Raw genomic sequence first — 16968 nt, 5'->3', positions numbered from 1 at the left:
CCAAATGTCCGATAATTTAGGGCACTTGGGCCTCCCCCGAGATGGAAAAGCAGACGAAGAAGAATCAGAGAGAACAGTGTCCACAGGAGCCCACAAGGCAACAGGGGTATCAGAAAAGACCATGTCACCGTCGACAGCTTGTGGGGGCCACGGAGAGTGACCCTGGGGGGGTTGAGGTTGCAGCGTCCCTGGGGGGCCAGACAGGGAAGGGGTCGCAGCGGAGAGGGCCACGGGCAGCTGTGAGGGAGTAGAGGAAGGCAGGAGAGGAAGCACAGAGTGGAGGGCAGTGGGTTCAGCCTGACCAGGATCCTGAGCCTGGAGGAGGGGAGGCATGGAGGTCAGAGGAGGAGAAGCCGTGCTCAGGTCAGCAGCAGGAGGGAGGGCAGCAACAGTGGCCAGTCCAGCGTTAGGAAGCGGGAGGGGAGCACAGGGCACCGCAGGAGGACCAGAGAGGACAATAGAGGTGGAGTGGGAGAGGGGGGCCTCCATGCTTCCGCTGGCGCCGGTACCTGGAAGCGCATGCAGGTTGACAGTAATTTGCCGGGGAGTCCCCTCGTCAGGCAGATGAACCAGCGGAGCCGGAGAAGAAGCAGGGGCCGCCGGAGCGGGGACCCGCGCTGAAGAAGCCTGCTGCTGCGGCGCGTCTGTCTCAGACACCACGCCGCGGGCGCGCGCCGACGCCATTTTGGGCCCGCCAGGCAGGGAGGATGGAGAGGCCGTGCTCAGCAAAAACCGGGCCAGAGGAGGGTCAATCCGGGCCGGGGCAGGAGTTTTCCGACCCACTCGTCGGACCATACTGGATCGTGGAAGAGGTACGTGCAATGGCCCGAGGAAAACAGGGATTCCGCCGTCGGGGTCCGGGAGCTCTGCAGGTCCGCGTCTTTACACCGCCATAGTCTAGGTCACTCCCCCGGAGCTGACAGATTTTCATTCTCCTAGTGTCAGCCTCCTAGTAGCTGGGTCTATATCCCATGGTGCTGTGTCTCGCAGTGAAATAAGCGAGAAATAATTTAAATAACTGATGTGAACAAGTTCACATTGATTAATTCAGCTGAATTTTGATTTTGGTTGTTTTTCAATTAATTACCCAGCCCTATTGCATATTACAAGTTAACCCTTTGCATATTTTGTGCAAAAATAAGAACATGCATTAACAATGGCTGGGTTGCTGCAGAGAAATGACCAACATCTCTGTGCTTTGGGTTCAGTGTAACATGGATTTCATCTTGCTTAAAATGCAGAACATTTTTTTGTCTACACAATAATGCATGCATACAAAGTACAACTCCATTTTTCTGTTAAGTGAGTCATACTGTAGCCACTCACTGAGTATGTACTACTGAATATGTAGTCTAAAAGCAGAAACTTTCTAAGGGCTAGTTCACACGGGGTAAAAGGGGGTGGATTTTAGCGCGGAATCCACTCCCTCACAATAGAGGTTTATGTACGCCGCTAGCAATCTTTTTTCCGCAAGCAGTTTGTTCCCACTCACGAAAAAAAGAAGCTAGCTGCCCTTTCTTGAGGCGGATGCCGCCGCGGCACATCAAGACAATCCCTCCGGACTAGGCCCATTCATTTGGTCCTACTCCGGAGCGGGAAGCCGCAACAGTCGCGGCTAGCCGCTGCAGGCGCATTCTGGTCCTGATTCTGACACGCTTCCCGCGTCAAAATCAGGACCAAAATATGTGGTCACCAGCCGCATGTGAACTAGTCCTAAGAGTCCTATTAGATTCAAGGCTCTTACAAAGTCATTGGTTGCCAACAACCACCCAGTCTAATAGAGCTGCTGATCAGCTGACCAACAGGAAAATGCTATTCAGGAAAAAAGATGCATCAGTGTGATTAGGTCAGCCGAATTCAGGAGACACCATAGCAGTCTGTGTAATTAGGCAGATGCAAATAAGTGTCAAAGTGTGTTTCTCATCAGGGGCAACACGGTGGCTCAGTGGTTAGCACCACAGCCTTGCAGTGCTGGAGTCCTAGGTTCGAATCCTGCCAGGAACAACATGTGTAAGGAGTTTGTATGTTCTCCCCGTGTTTGTATGGTTTTCCTCCCATTTTACAAAAGACATACTGATAGGGGGAAAAAAAAGTACATTGTGATCCCTATATCCCTAGTGGTAAACATTGATCAATATTTTTGTATTTATTTATTTAAAAAAAAAAAAAAAATTATAGAAAATTTTGGGAAAAAAAATATGGGCAGGCATCCGCTCCAAAGACACCGTCATAGACTGATTAAGACTGATTAAGTCTGGCTAAGTTACCCATGGCCTGGGACAGGGAGACCGCCCAATCTAGGGAGAGAGAAGAGCCATAGGCTCCTGAGCGGGTTGAGAGGAGCTACAGAGAGTTAAGAGGGACAGCATCTTGCAGCGGCATGCTATTCCATCCAGTTTGCGTTTAGTTGGACCATCATTTATTTTTCAACAGGACAATGACCCCAAACACACCTCCAGGCTGTGTAAGGGCTATTTGACCAAGAAGGAGAGTGATGGGGTGCTGCACCAGATGACCTGGCCTCCACAGTCAACAGACCTGAACCCGATTGAAATGGTTTGGGGTGAGCTGGACCGCGGAGTGAAGGAAAAAGGGCCAACAAGTGCTAAGCATCGCTGGGAACTCCTTCAAGACTCTTGGAAGACCATTTCAGGTGACTACCTCTTGAAGCTCATCAAGAGAATGCCAAGAGTGTGCAAAACAGTAATCAAAGCAAAAGGTGGCTACTTTGAAGAACCTAGAATATAAGACATATTTTAAGTACTATCATGGTGTCTATCATACACCTTCCAATCTTTGTTCTTTCATAATTCCACATTCCAGTATCTGATCAGAAGCTCCACCGACATACCTTCAACCAACAGAAACAGAAAGTTGATTTGGTGGAGATTTGCTCAGAGCTTTGTTAGTTATGATGACATGAAGTCCTACCGATGCCTCAGAGACACACAAAGTCAAGTTCCGTATATACTCGAGTATAAGCCGAGTTTTTCAGCACAGTTTTTGTGCTGAAAAAGTCGGCCTCGGCTTATACTCGGGACATTAAGGTAATATAGTTGCAGACCCGGCATCCAGACACCGGGATGGGTGCTGGGCCGCAGCATCGCCACACTCATACCGTGTTTCCCCGATAGTAAGACGTAGTGGGACTTTTGGGGGGTGGGCTAATGTAAGACGTACCCCGAAAGTAAATGTCTAAAAGTAAAAGTAAGACATACCGTAGTAAACATAAGGCGCACCGGACAGCGCTGCGCCTTATAGTTCGGTACGCCTTATATATGAACCTAGGCAGGACTATGAGCGCCTTACAGTCCTGTCTAGGTTCATATATAAGGCGCACCGAACTATAAGGCGCAGCGCTGTCCGGTGCGCCTTATATGTGATTGAAAGTGGCGGCACGCCGACTTTGCCGGCGGCCGCTTAACCCCCCGCGTGTCAGCCGCTTCTATTCATTTCAATGGCACGCTTCCATTGAAATGAATGGAAGCGCTCGGCACGCGAGGAGTTAAAGGGATTCTACCATTAAAAGAAGTTCTTTCCTCTGACCACGTCGGAATAGCCTTAAAAAAGGCTATTCGTCTCCTACCTTTTGCCATAGCCAGTGCCGCCTTCTTCCTCAGCTGCGTCTGCCCCTTCTAACAGGCTCTCGCAGCCAGAGCCGACTGCGTATGCGTCATCCATGAGGCCCAAAGAAGACGACACAGAAGGGGAGGACGCAGCTGAGGAAGAAGGCGGCGCTGGCTATGGCAAAAGGTAGGAGACGAATAGCCTTTTTAAGGCTATTCCGACGTGGTCAGAGGAAAGAACTTCTTTTAATGGTAGAATCCCTTTAAACGGCGGTCGTCGGCAAAGTCTGCCTGCCGCTTCCATACATTGCAATGGGAGCGCACTATTCAAATAGTATTCGCGCATCTCTAACTTCAATTGTAAGAAGTTACAATTGAAGTTAGAGATGAACGAATACTATTTGAATAGCACGCTCCCATTGCAATGTATGGAAGCGGCCGGCGGCCGCCGCTTAACTCCTCGCGTGCCGCCGCTTCAATCCATCAACCCCTGTCATTTTTTTTCTAATATAAGACATACCCCGAAAGTAAGACATAGTGGGACTTTTGTGGGTAAAAAGAATGTAGGACACTGTCTTACTTTCGGGGAAACACGGTAGCAGGAGTGTAGCGATGCTGCTCATTTCAAACTGCAGAAGTACTTACGGTACTTCTGCGACCAGGGCCGGAATACAGACCCCCCCCTCCCCCCCATCACACGCCAGGTGACGTGGCCACGTAAGCTCAGGCCTGCACCCGGCGTGTATCTGCATTTCGGCCCTGCTAGCAGAAGTAGTACTTCTGCAGTTTGAAATTGGCAGCATCGCTACACTTCTACTATGAGCGTGGCGATGCTGCTGCCCAGCACCCGCCCCGGTGTCTGTATGCCGGGTCTGTAACTATAATGGTGCCGCTCTGCTTCACAGCGGTCACCATACCAAACGGCACCTCGGAGCTCCTGCAATCATGCCTGCAATCAGAGATTGCAGGCAAGGAGAGCTAGAACATCTCCGCTGTAAGTGTTACAGCGGAGATGTTCTACGATGTCCCGGTACGAGGGAGGGATAGAGGAGGGATCCTATGAACTGTGGTCAGCTGACGGCAGAAGCGCTTCTGCTGGGAATTCTCCTCAGCGCTACTGCCGCCGGCCAGCTGCAGTTCTCCTTCAGGTCTGGCCGGCTGGGGATTCCCTTCAGAGCTCTTGCCGGGGATTCCCCTCAGAGCTCCTGTAAAGGCTCCCCGGCCGCCAGTGCCTCTCTTTTGCAGGCTGTTCTATGCAACCTGCAAAAGAAAAGACAATTTTTGCAATGTATTGCAATGCATTAGCATTGCAATGCATTGCATTAGTGATCAGACCCCCCTGGGGTTCAAGACCCCTACGGGGTCTAATAAATGCAAAAAAAAAAAAGTAAATAAATAAAAAAAAGTGAAAAAAAAAAAAAAAAAAAAAGTATTAGTAAATAAAAAGTATTAAAAATTCAAATCCTCCCCCTTTCCCTAGAACACATACAGTATAATACTAATACTGTGAAACACATACACGTTAGTTATCCCTCTGTCCAAGAACACCCGCTCTACATACCTATAAATATATTTTTCCTTTACGGTAAATGCCGTAGTGGGAAAAAAAAAAATGTTGTCTAACTGCCCCTTCCCCGCAACTGAGTCCCCCCCCCCCACTTGGAATTCAGCCGGACTACATCCAGGCTAAGTATAGGGTATCTGCACTGCTCATATTCTGTCGAGAAGGGTTTAATAGGAGCACTGCAGATACGCTATATTCAGCCAGGCTTAATTCCAAGTGGAGGAACAAAAAAACAGTCCTCAAGCTCAGGGAAGGGGCAGACAGACAACCAAAACACCCCCTCCCCTTCCCCAGCATCTCCTGCACCCAAAAATTCCGACCATTTTAATTTTTTAAATTTTCCAGTAGCTGCTGCATTCCCCCCCCACCCCCCCCCCCGGCTTATACTCGAGTCAATAAATTTTCTCAGTTTTTTGTGGTAAAATTAAGGGGATCGGCTTATATTCGGGTCGGCTTATACTCGAGTATATACGGTATGTAACTTTTTTTTAATGATTATGGACATGCTGCATAACTAATTAACGCAATTAATTAATTTAATTAATACATTATTGTGTTTCCACTTATAGATTAGAAACTGTTGAAGTCTGCACCATAACCCATAACGCATATAAAACATGGTCCTTCTCGGCCTAAAAGAGCCAGAAAGGACTTTTTATAAATTTTTTTGCTTTTTATAATGCAAAGCTAAAGCAAATTATATTGCAAGGTTTCTATATGAATTTAGGAAGTCTAAGAACAAAAAAAAAAGGGGACGATAGAGGAATCCCACAGACACCTTGATAGTACTTATGTGAGAAATTCTGAACATAGTATCTAAGGGTTAATCACCCATGCTATGTTCCAGACCTTCCTCCCTGTGAATACTTTCTCTATCATAACTTGAAGAAATTTCTGTGTGGGCAAAGAGACATCCAATCACTGGAGGCAAAGTGGAAAAAGTGTGTTGAAGTCAAGGAGGATTACATTAAAAAGTAAAATTTTGTCAAAAAATTTAGTTTTCATATTCAAGTAGATAACTTAGTGAACACCCCTCAAATACAGTGTAAAGAGCAATAAGAGTCAATATATTGTGTCGTCTGGATAGCGGGACTATGGAGAGAGCAGCTTCCTCTCTGCATCTCTGCACCAATCTGACAGAATGGTGTTAGGCAGGGAAGCGGAAAGGTGTGCAGCCACTTTATCAGCACTTCTCCCGATCATTAAAGGGGCTCTATCAGCAAAATCATGCTAAGGCTATAGCAAGGCTATTCAGGCACCGTAAATGTTATATCAAACTACCCCCTTCCCCCCCGTTTTAAAATAAAACCCTAAAAAAGAATATGATCTACTTACGCATCCTGCACGCTGGGCGGGCATTCAGGGTGCGCCGTCTTCTTCATCCACGTCTCTTCTTCCTCCGGTCCCGTCCTCCTCTGGCGCTTGCGAACTGACACTGATATAAAAAGCATGCGGCTTCTACTACGGCTACTGCGCAGGCGCCCAGGCCATTTTTTTTTATCAGTGTCAGTTCGCGAGCGCCAGAGGACGGGACTGGAGGACATCGCAGGAAGAAGAGGCGTGGATGAAGAAGACGGCGCACCCTGAATGCCCGCCCAGCGTGCACGATGCGTAAGTAGATCATATTCTTTTTTAGGGTTTTATTTTAAAACTGAGGGGTAGTTTAAAGGGGCTCTATCAGCAAAATCCTGCAGATAGAGCCCCACATATGCGTGCATAGCCTTTAAAAAGGCTATTCAGGCACTGTAAAAGTTAAATTAAACTACCCCCCTGTTTTAAAATAATAACTTAAAAAAGAATGTGCTCTACTTACGGAATGTGCACCCTGGGCGGGCATTCAGGGTGCGCCGTCTTCTTCTTCCCCGCCTCTTCTTCCTCTGACGTCTTCAGGTCCCGTCCTCCTCCGGCGCTTGCTCGCGGACACTGATAAAAAAAAATAGCCCGGGCGCATGCGCAGTAGCACGCGGCTTCTACTACGGCTACTGCACATGCGCCCGGGCTATTTAATTTAACTTTTACAGTGCCTGAATAGCCTTTTTAAAGGCTATGCACGCATATGTGGGGCTCTATCAGCATGATTTTGCTGATAGAGCCCCTTTAATATAACATTTACGGTGCCTGAATAGCCTTTTTTAAAGGCTATTCACGCATATGTGGGGCTCTATCAGCGTCATTTTGCTGATAGAGCCCTTTAAGATGTGATTGGAGAAAAGGGGTGGGGGGTGTCTGGCCCTGCTGTACTCTTCTGACAATAAGGTATGTGCACTTTTAAGCAAGGTTTTACCTTCAAAGAAAGTGCATCTTATAGTCTGAAAAATAAGGTAAACTTCTGTTTGTACACCACACTTACCATTTGGCAGAATGCAATGAGAACTGTTTGGCGGCCTTGTTGCCAATCCACACATTGCAGAGTAGTCTCTCTACATGCTTGCAATAGAACATGTGCCGGAAAAGCATCTGGTAATGTGTAAGAGCCTTTCTGCAATTAAGACACATTTTTTTTAAATTAAAAATTATATAGTCAATCACCTTTGTGAGTTCACATAAAATAAGAGATTCCATATATACAATACTATCATTAAAAACACTATTATTGACCTTATGGCACTTTATCACAATGTGATATTTAAAAAAAAAATTAAGTAAAAATGAAAAGTATTGTAAATGACTCAAAACATTTGGATGTAATTGTCTTTATATGGGAATCCTATCTTGCCACTTTTGTGCAAAGCCCAAAACAAAATTCTCCGCAGTGCCCATTTGTCATAACTCACCTGTTAATTATTAGTGAAAGAGGCCACTTAACAATATAATCGAAGGAAAAGGCTTCTAATCCACTCAGTGCCAGCTCAGTCGGGTCAGCATTTATTAAGGCTTTTTCCTGGCGAGTTTCGATTGCAAGAACACGTAGAAGCTGTGTGATGAGGTCATGCGGCATAAGCTCAATCTTAACAGAGAGAAGAGGAATTTATTAAATTAGAATTCAAGTGATTGCACTGAATATATTACAACAATAATTGGATTATTGTACTTGTTGTGAAACTCTCAGCTTGTTGGACTAGTTGGAGGTCACACTGACAAGGCTGTACCTCTGGTGTATGGTAAAATGGTGGACGGGGTATATATGTCACCTGGTTTCCTCAGCCAGGCGAGATAAAAAGAAACCAAGAACGTAGTCTGCTAGGGCTCTTTTTGTTAAGTATCATGGGCTGGTTTTTCTGGAAGGTAGGTTGGTAGTGGGAGACTTCCAGTCCCCTGGTCCACTATTTTTTATCACCATACGCCATTGCTGGATTGTTTTTTGTTACATGCTTACATATTCTCAACTACCACATATGTTCTTTGACAGGTAGCATTGGTCCCCTTATATGTACAGTATATGTTGATGTCTCTGTACTTTGTTGTATTAATGTTTTTTAATATTTTCAAATAAATCATTGTTTTTTTTTACTTATGATGATTCCATTGTCCATGTTCTATACTATTGGCATAAGGGTAAGGACCTGCCCTTCCGTGTGATGGCTTACTCCACTAGGGCTGTCAGTGCCTCCTGGGCTATTCTGCATCAGGCTTCTGCTGCCCAGGTCACAAGGTTTCATCGGATCCATTCTGTGGCTTCGGCTGATGCCAGCTTGGGTCGTAAGGGTTTACAAGCAACTCTGCGCTAGGTTGATCGCAGAGCTGTCTGTTTTTCCTTCCTTCTGAGACAGCTTTAGGACATCCCATTGTGCTGTGTCCCCCAATGAAATAAGTGAGAAAATGGGATTTTTTTTTCTACTTACTGTAAAATCCTTTTCCCATTGTATTCAGTGGGGGACACAGATCCCACCCTTTGTTTTTTCTGCCCGTGGTTGTTTGTTTCTCCTTGGTTTAGGACATGTTGGTGGTTGTTGGTTCTGTATTTAAGTTTTTTTTTCTTTTCGCCTTTACGGCGAAACGCGTGTCGGGGGCGCGTTCTATTGTGGTATGTACTATCCTTCATGATTTGACTTTATTTATTTTACTTCACTTCATTCACAGTATTTTCTATACTTGTCCTTGTGCAGAGCTAGCTATATTAACCCCTATATGATAGCTGTCACTATGACTTCACTGAACTACCACGTATGTTCTTTGACAGGTAGCACTGGTCCCTTATATGCATATGTTGATGTCTCTGTACTTTGTTATATTAATGTTTTTTAATATTTTCAAAAAAATCATTGTTTTTTTACTTATGATGATTCCATTGTCCATCTTCTATATTGTTGATTTTTTGGATTATCATCTAACACTTTTTTGCCTTTAGTTATGTTTTCGTATTTTTCCTTATGCCGATAGGCCTCCTTGATGGCAGCCTAGCAAAGGCAAACAGATGCCTGTTAGTGTTAAATTACCTTTAAATCATCCTTAAAAGGATCTGTATTTGCAGTACTCATTCTCAAAGCCAGTTCTAGCAAAGCCTCCAGCCGGGTGGGGACAATGTCTTCCACAGTTTTTTTCAGTTCTTCCTCTGTGAGGTCCATAAAATGGACAAAAAAGTCTCCTTGATCCATGAGGAAATAATGCTTGATGGACCTTAAAAAAAAAGCAATATAAAAATTAAGGTGAACTTTTTGTTTTGCCCTTACAATTGGTAAAATACTATACACCCCTTAATGACCAAGGACGTACTAGTACATCCTAGGTCGTATGGGGCTGTATGGAAAGGGCCACAGAGGGTACTACAGTCTATTGACCCCCTTCCCCTGCAAGAGAAAATAAATAAAGCAGAAGACCTGCATGTAGGTTGTGTCTGCTTCCTACTGATACTAGGCTAAAACAGGCTAGCATAGAGTCTGTGGAGAGGGTAGAGCCAGGAGGCGGAACAGACACTTTTTTTTTGTCTGCTAGTTTTAGCCTCCTAGCAGGAAGGCCTATACCTATGGTGCCATGTCCCCCAATGAAAAAGAGGCATCTATATAAACAGATCTGTAATTGCTAAACCCTTCCCCCAAAATTAGGATGTGAATACTATAACTACACTTTAAGTCCACAAAGATTATAACACTGTGTTTTGAATATGCCTTACGCTGGGTTCACACTAGCGCCCGGACTCTGTTCTGAGCTTTCAGTCTTCTGCATGCAGAAGACGGAAAGCGGTCAAACCAGGTCCAGCCATGAGCGCCGGTGAGCATTTTATGCTCTCCGCGGCGAAACCGTTTTTTTTTTTTTTTTTTTTAAAACTGGACACAGAGTACTGCATGTCTGACGGTTTCGCGGCGGAGAGCATAAAACAGCTCACGGCCGGACATCTTTCAAACCCATTCAAATGAATTTACCATAAAGACCTATTAAATGTATATAAATAATAAAATGATATATGATAAATGTTCAAAATCATACCGAAGATGAGCAACCAACTCCTTCTCTTCCATTAAAAAATCCAGAAGTACTTTGCTGGCATAACTATACGCTTTCTCAATCTGTTCAACATAGGCACGTTCCTTAAGTGTATAAATGATCTCCTTGGCGTCAGGACAAGTGACATCATGACCACACTCTCTGACTACGTTAAGGTATTTACCTGGTAAATAGGAGAAATGTTAAAAAAAAAATAAAAAATTAATATATATATATATATATATATATATATATATATATATATATATATATATATATATATATAAAAATACAAGTAAAAGGAAAGAAATCTATTCTCCTTTTACCTGTACTAAGAATCTTGTCTGCAACCTTCTGAAGAAATGATGGAATTTGCTGTTGTACAACAGTGTACCGCTGATCCCAGTACTTGTCATTATAATCCTCTTGGATTTTTTCTTTCTGTAACTCGTGTTCTTCTACCATGAATTCACTGTGTAAACAAAACAAAAACATAGCATACATTTTTTCAGCCATTTCCTTTGTATCTTAGGAGTTCTGGACCTGACAGCAAAAAGTTAGTAAATTGATTATAAACCTGATCACAATACCTTCCTTGTGCTGCTTTCACAATTTCTAAATATGCCTCAGCTTTAAAGAGGACCTTTCACCACCCCAAGCCAGTGCAGTTTTCTGCCCCATGTTATAGGCACTGCTGCACAGACTCTGGGGCACGTTGAATTTTCTCTCTAGCCCTCCTTGGTTGCGGAGTTCTGAGCCACGTTATTTGTGGCGCCCTGTATGTTAATGAAGCCCTTCACTGTCAGAAGGGTGTTTCTGACAGTGAAGGGAGCAGTGTTGTCATTCTGACACTTTACAATTAGCAGAGGAGATAATTAGAACACTCCAAGCGTCTTTATTTGTCTTGGGGACCAGGGTGATATGTGAGAGCAACATAGATGCTGGGACTGGGGAGCCTGTGAGGAAAGAGTTAAAGAGGTCTGACACCCTCCCTTAAATCTACACATAATTCCTAGCATTATAAGATAAAAAGATAACCCTATATAAAAATCTGAACAGACAGAAGAATAAAAAATGAGAAATATAGTATTATGGTTTTAATTAGAAACTTGTACCTGTATGGATCATTGATAATTCCTCTGTATATCCATTTCTCCAGGATCTCAAAGTATGGGGCGCTGGCTGCCTTTGTCAAATAAAGACATAACTCCTGTGCCTGGGTATCTCCTGTGTAACCAAATGTTCTATCATGGAGCAGACTAAGCGTGGCTCCACCTAGACACTCGCCTTTATCCAATGAAGTGGCTAAAAAAATGAAATAAATAATAATATTCAAAACGTATCATCAATTATAATCATTTTTCATAAATAAATAAATAAACAATACATGTAAATATAAGAAACTTTGTAATATACTGAATTTAAAGAACTACGTTTCCTTCTCGACTTATTAGGCTACTCTCCTTCACTGAGGCCATTTGTAGAATTCTTCTCTTTACTCAGCCTTACATATAGAGCTATACTGGGGGGGGGGGGGGGGGGACCGATAATTCACGTATTGCCTCATTCTCTGCCTTATTAGTGTGCGATTTTCCAGCAGCCTCCTCCTTCCCCTTCCCGGACTTCCATGGAAAAAAAAAAAAGTAACAACCCAAATGGAAGAGGAATCATATTTCTTAAAGATAAACTACATACTTTCTTTTATTCACTTGTAATATTAATTTATTAAAAGTTGCTTTACAAATGGAGATATAATAAGTCACGTTTCAGGCTCCCTTTTGACTTTCCAAACCCCATAATGTTTTTCCTTTTCCATTCACATTGCCATATGAGGGCTTAATGTTTACGGGACAATTTGTTTTACATAATGGTACCATTTAATATTTTGGGAAGCTGGTAAAAAATAAGGTGGAATTAGATAAGAAGTGCATTTGTGCCACTATCTTATGGGCTTCGTTTTTTCAGCATTCACTGTGCAGCCAAAGTGACATATCACCTGTATTCTATGTTTCAGTACAATTCCAGGATACTAAAATTATATAGTTTTATTTACATTTTAAACTCTTTAATTTTTTTTTTCTCACAGTCGCCATATTCTGACACTTCTAACTTTTTTTTTAATTTCTATGTATAGCATTGGGGGCATTGTATATGCTATGTGGGGGCATTAAAGGGGTTGTCCCGTCACAAGGATCCTATCTATAATGCTTGTAAATGTGAATGTAAGACTTTTCCTAAATACAATGCTTCAGCAAAACTGCTTTGTTTGGCCACTATCTCACTTTATTCATTTTTTTGTGGCCACAGCCCTGACCTAGCTGCTCCTGAGTCAAGTGATGTGTCTGCCTGCTCTCAGGGGGGAGGGGGGAGGGAGGAGGTGCTAAGTACACGGGAGCGAGCCTGGAGGGGGGGGGGGTAGTTTACCCTTTGGGGGACAGGTGAAGCCAGCAACATCGCTATGCTTCTGCCCTGCATGAAGACAGCAGCGGCAGAAGCGATGCTGCTATTCCGGGGTGGGGGGCGGAGGAGCGGAATAACAGCATCGCTTCTGCCGCTGCTGTCTTCATGCAGGGCAGGCACATAGCGATGTTGCTGACTTCACTTGTGCCGGCATCTAACTCCCCGGCATCCGCTGTAATAGGCGGATGCTGGGGACTGTTAGACGCCGGCACAGGCACATCGCTATGCTTCTGCCCTGCATGAAGCCAGCAGTGGCAGAAGCGATGCTGTTCCGCTCCGGGGTCACATATGCAAAGCCAAGCGGCAAGATGCTGCCGGCCCTGCGTGCGCGCTCATACACCAGTCTAGCCTTCACAATGCAAATACAGACCCGCAGGGTGTTGGGTCTGTATTCGCATTGTGAAGGCTAGACTGGTGTATGAGCGCGCACGCAGGGCCGGCGGCATCTCGCCGCTTGGCTTTGCATATGTGACCCTGCCCACCAATGACGAGACAAAGCCGGAAGACAGAAGATTTTAGAGGAACGAAGACGGGTAAGTATGCGACGTGGGACAACCCCTTTAATATGGTATTAAGCACTTCCAGACCGCCCATAGACTATATACGTCCGGAAGGTGGTTGCCTTGTTCTGACAGGATGTACTGGTACGTCCAAGCAAAACACAGCAGCTGCACGACATCATGCAGCTGCTGAAACTGGGAGCCGACTGTAACTTCAGCCGGAGCTCCCAGAGAAAAGGCAGGGAAGGTTTATTCCCTTCCCTGCCTTCTCGATCGCTGTGTATACAGCGCTCAATGAGCACTGTATACTCGGCTATGGGCGCCACCATAATGTGGCCGCCTTTTGACCCAGTCCTACAGGACCCAGATCAGCTCTAGTAAGGTGTATAGTAGGATGTAAGAGGCTGTATCCCTCCTGCAACTGGGGCTAAATGTATCAGCCTCAGTTGCAGGGGAAATCCGTCTCTAATACAAAAAGAAAAGTGATCAGCTGTCCCCAAAGGTCTCTTATGACCTTATGGGTACACAATCTGAAGAAAAAAAAAATTAAGTGTTAAAAAAATGTAAATAAAACGTAAAATGGCGGCATGGGCGCCGCCATTTTGCCGGTGATCGCCGACGCCTGGAGCAAGCTCCAGGGCCGACGTCACGTTGCCATGACAGCCGGGAGCCTTGTTAAAGGCTTCCGGCCGGTCTGCAATCTCTTTCTTTTGGAGGCTGGTCTATGCATTATTACTTATCTGTGGGCCACCAGGGAGCATTACAATGTGTATGGAGGACCACTGAGGGACATTACTTGTCTGGGGGGAAACTATTACTTGACTGAGGGCCACTGGAGGGTATTATTTCTTACCTGAGGGCTACTGGATAACATTACTACTTGTTTGGGGCTACAATGGAGTACTTCTACTTGCCTGGGAGTCACTAAACAGCATTATGATCATTATTGCCAGTTAAATAAGCGGAATGAAACTGGAAAAACTTAGTTAAAGTATTGATGGAGGCCCAGGTGGCCACCTTGTAGACCTGTGAGAAAGAAGCCTGATGTCCAACAGCCCAGGAGACTCTGACAGATTCCATGGAACGACCCGACACACGGATTCAATCCTAGCCTTAGGCCTAGTTCACATCTGTGTTGGTTATTCTGTTCAGGGAGTCTGCTTGGGGGACCCCCCCCCCCCCGAACACAATAATGAAAACGCATTAAAAAGCGGTTAGCTAAGAAATCACAGATTCAATAGACTATAATGGGGTCTGTTTGTTTTCAGCGTGAACCACTCCAGGGACACTTTCTGATAATCCAGTGACGTTCCGTTTCACCGCTTCTGATACGTCACCATTACTCTTCCCCCCCCATCAATACTTGTCCGGACAGCTCCTCCCCTCTTTCTGCCTTCTAGCAGTGGGCGGAATCGCTAGTCTTAGTGAGACAGGGAGGGTGGGAGGGGCTAGGCTTGTGAGAGAGGGAGGGTTTGTAACGGAGTGAGAGGGGGGAGGGGCTGAGTGAGTGGGAACTAGTCTAGCAGCTACACAGGAAGCTGCGCACCATGTAAACATAGGCAGAGGATGCTAGCAGCTGCCAGAGATATTCAGAAATCACTACAAACACTACTAAAGATATATAAGTGTACTTATTAACTCATTACTGGCACTAACAGACTTTTCTAAAAATATGATTTTCTGCCCGGAAAACTCCTTTAAGCCAATAAGCTGAATCCATCGAGAGATGGAAGCCTTAGAGCAGGCAGGCCCTTGAGAAGGCCTCAGAGAGGATGAATAAAGTGTCTGAACAATGGATCAGTGAGAGACAAATAGACCCAAATCACCCAGATGACATCCAGGCAGTGAAGAGAGCACTCATGTGGATGTTTGGGATCTGGGCAGAAAGATGGCAAGACTAGGTCCTTGAAGATGTGAAGGGAGAAAAAACTATCTTCTTAGGCAGAAAGGATGGTGACAGGCGAAGGACAACCTTGTCTTTGTGGAGAACCAGAAAGGGAAGTTGCCGGGACAGGGCAGCCAGCATGGTGATCCTGTGGGTGAAGGTAATGACTACCAGGAAGTGACCTTCCAGGACAGAAAGCAAAGAGGAATATCCTACAAAGGCTTTAAAGGTGGAGCCTGAAGCTCCTCAAGGGTCTTCTTAAAAAGAATAGCGAGGGCAGAAACTCGTCACTTAAGAGAAGAATGACCAAGACCTTGAGCCAGACCAGACTGGAGAAACGCCAGGATCCTGGGAAGAGAAAACGAGAGCGGATGAAAATTGGTACTCTTAAGCGGATGTAAGACATCCACGTGTGATGGTAGATCTTGGCTGACTGTTTTTTCCAGCCTTTCCGGCTTTGGGCTAGATAACAGGCTCTGAAAGCCCACGGTGCTGCTGAACATTAGCTTCAACAGCCATGCCCAATTGTCCATGCCTGGAATGTGGCCTGTTGAAAAAAAAACAATGAGACGTTCCTTCCACAGTAGAGATTGAGAGGCCTCTATAAAGGCTGCACGGCTCTTGGTGCTGCCCTGTAGGAGTAAGCAGGCAACTGTGGTGGAGTTGTCAGTCTGGACTCTTGACCGGACGCCCTTGGAGGAGAGAGGTTCAATGAGACAGGGCTAGGAAGATGGCCCAAGTTCCACAGGTAGATCTAGAGGAGGTCTCTGCTTTGGACCACAGGCCCTGACAAGTCAAGGCACCGAAGACCACTCCAGAAGACTGGCGTCAGAGGGATAGTTTGCTAAAGGAAGAGTGAGGACGATTTTTCCTGAGACATTCCTGGAAAGGAGAACCAACAAAGAAGTTTTTGGCAAACCTGAGTAGGCAGGAGAGACAGGTGGTCGGGCTGGACAAGACTAGTCCCAGTGGGCCAGAAATGCCAATTGTAAGGGTTGGACTGCAACTGAGCCAAAGGGAGAGCCTCAAAGGTTAAGACCTTCCTGCCCAGGACTTACAGGCAGAAGAGAAGAGAGAAGGAAGAACTTGCCCTTGAATGTACTGAGGATCATTCCCAGGAAATACATGCACTGAGAAGGCCCAAGGCAGGACTTTTCCTTGCTGATGATCCAGCCCAAACAGCAAAGGGGGTCCAAGAATAGCCCACCATAACAAAATTCACAGAAAGCCCAGCATGGCCCAGGAAGGGGAGAGCTGTGATCAAGGGGTTTGGCTTAGTGTGCAGTCATAGGCTCCATGCACACATCAATGTGTTAGCCCTTTTATTCATGGCTAGCACACTGACCCATTACATTGTAATGACCCTCTACACACGGGCGTGTATGAGGCCATGAGCCCAGGGCAAAACTCAGGACAAGTCCTATACCTGTACGTTTCGCTGCCTGGGCTCAACCGTAGACCTGACACTTGCACACAGTCATGTGCATGTAGCCTAGGTTTTCAGAATAGTTTTATATCTACAATGCTGTTGACCTAAACTTATAGGTCTGTATACAGTTCCTAAAAAGAGAAGTATTAGTGCAATAAACTATACCCAAAAATGCATACTGCAATCCTTTATTTATATGCATT

General features: G+C 45.3%; 1 protein-coding gene across 2 annotated transcripts in view; it reads right to left on the bottom strand.

The window, feature by feature from the left end:
• TUBGCP2 (tubulin gamma complex component 2) overlaps window positions 1-16968 on the bottom strand; it is a 60413-nt gene that overhangs the window by 10597 nt on the left and 32848 nt on the right. For both annotated transcript variants that reach the window (XM_075257783.1, XM_075257782.1), the window contains exons 8-13: window positions 11607-11796; window positions 10818-10963; window positions 10495-10675; window positions 9507-9687; window positions 7905-8077; window positions 7481-7609 (exon numbers count right to left, since the gene is read on the bottom strand). In XM_075257783.1, coding sequence (XP_075113884.1) covers window positions 7481-7609; window positions 7905-8077; window positions 9507-9687; window positions 10495-10675; window positions 10818-10963; window positions 11607-11796 — 1000 coding nt within the window. The remainder of the gene's footprint in view (window positions 1-7480; window positions 7610-7904; window positions 8078-9506; window positions 9688-10494; window positions 10676-10817; window positions 10964-11606; window positions 11797-16968) is intronic.

Source organism: Leptodactylus fuscus, chromosome 10, assembly GCF_031893055.1.
Source record: "Leptodactylus fuscus isolate aLepFus1 chromosome 10, aLepFus1.hap2, whole genome shotgun sequence".
In the NCBI taxonomy this organism is placed as follows: domain Eukaryota; kingdom Metazoa; phylum Chordata; class Amphibia; order Anura; family Leptodactylidae; genus Leptodactylus; species Leptodactylus fuscus.
This window is presented reverse-complemented; position numbering and strand designations above follow the sequence as displayed.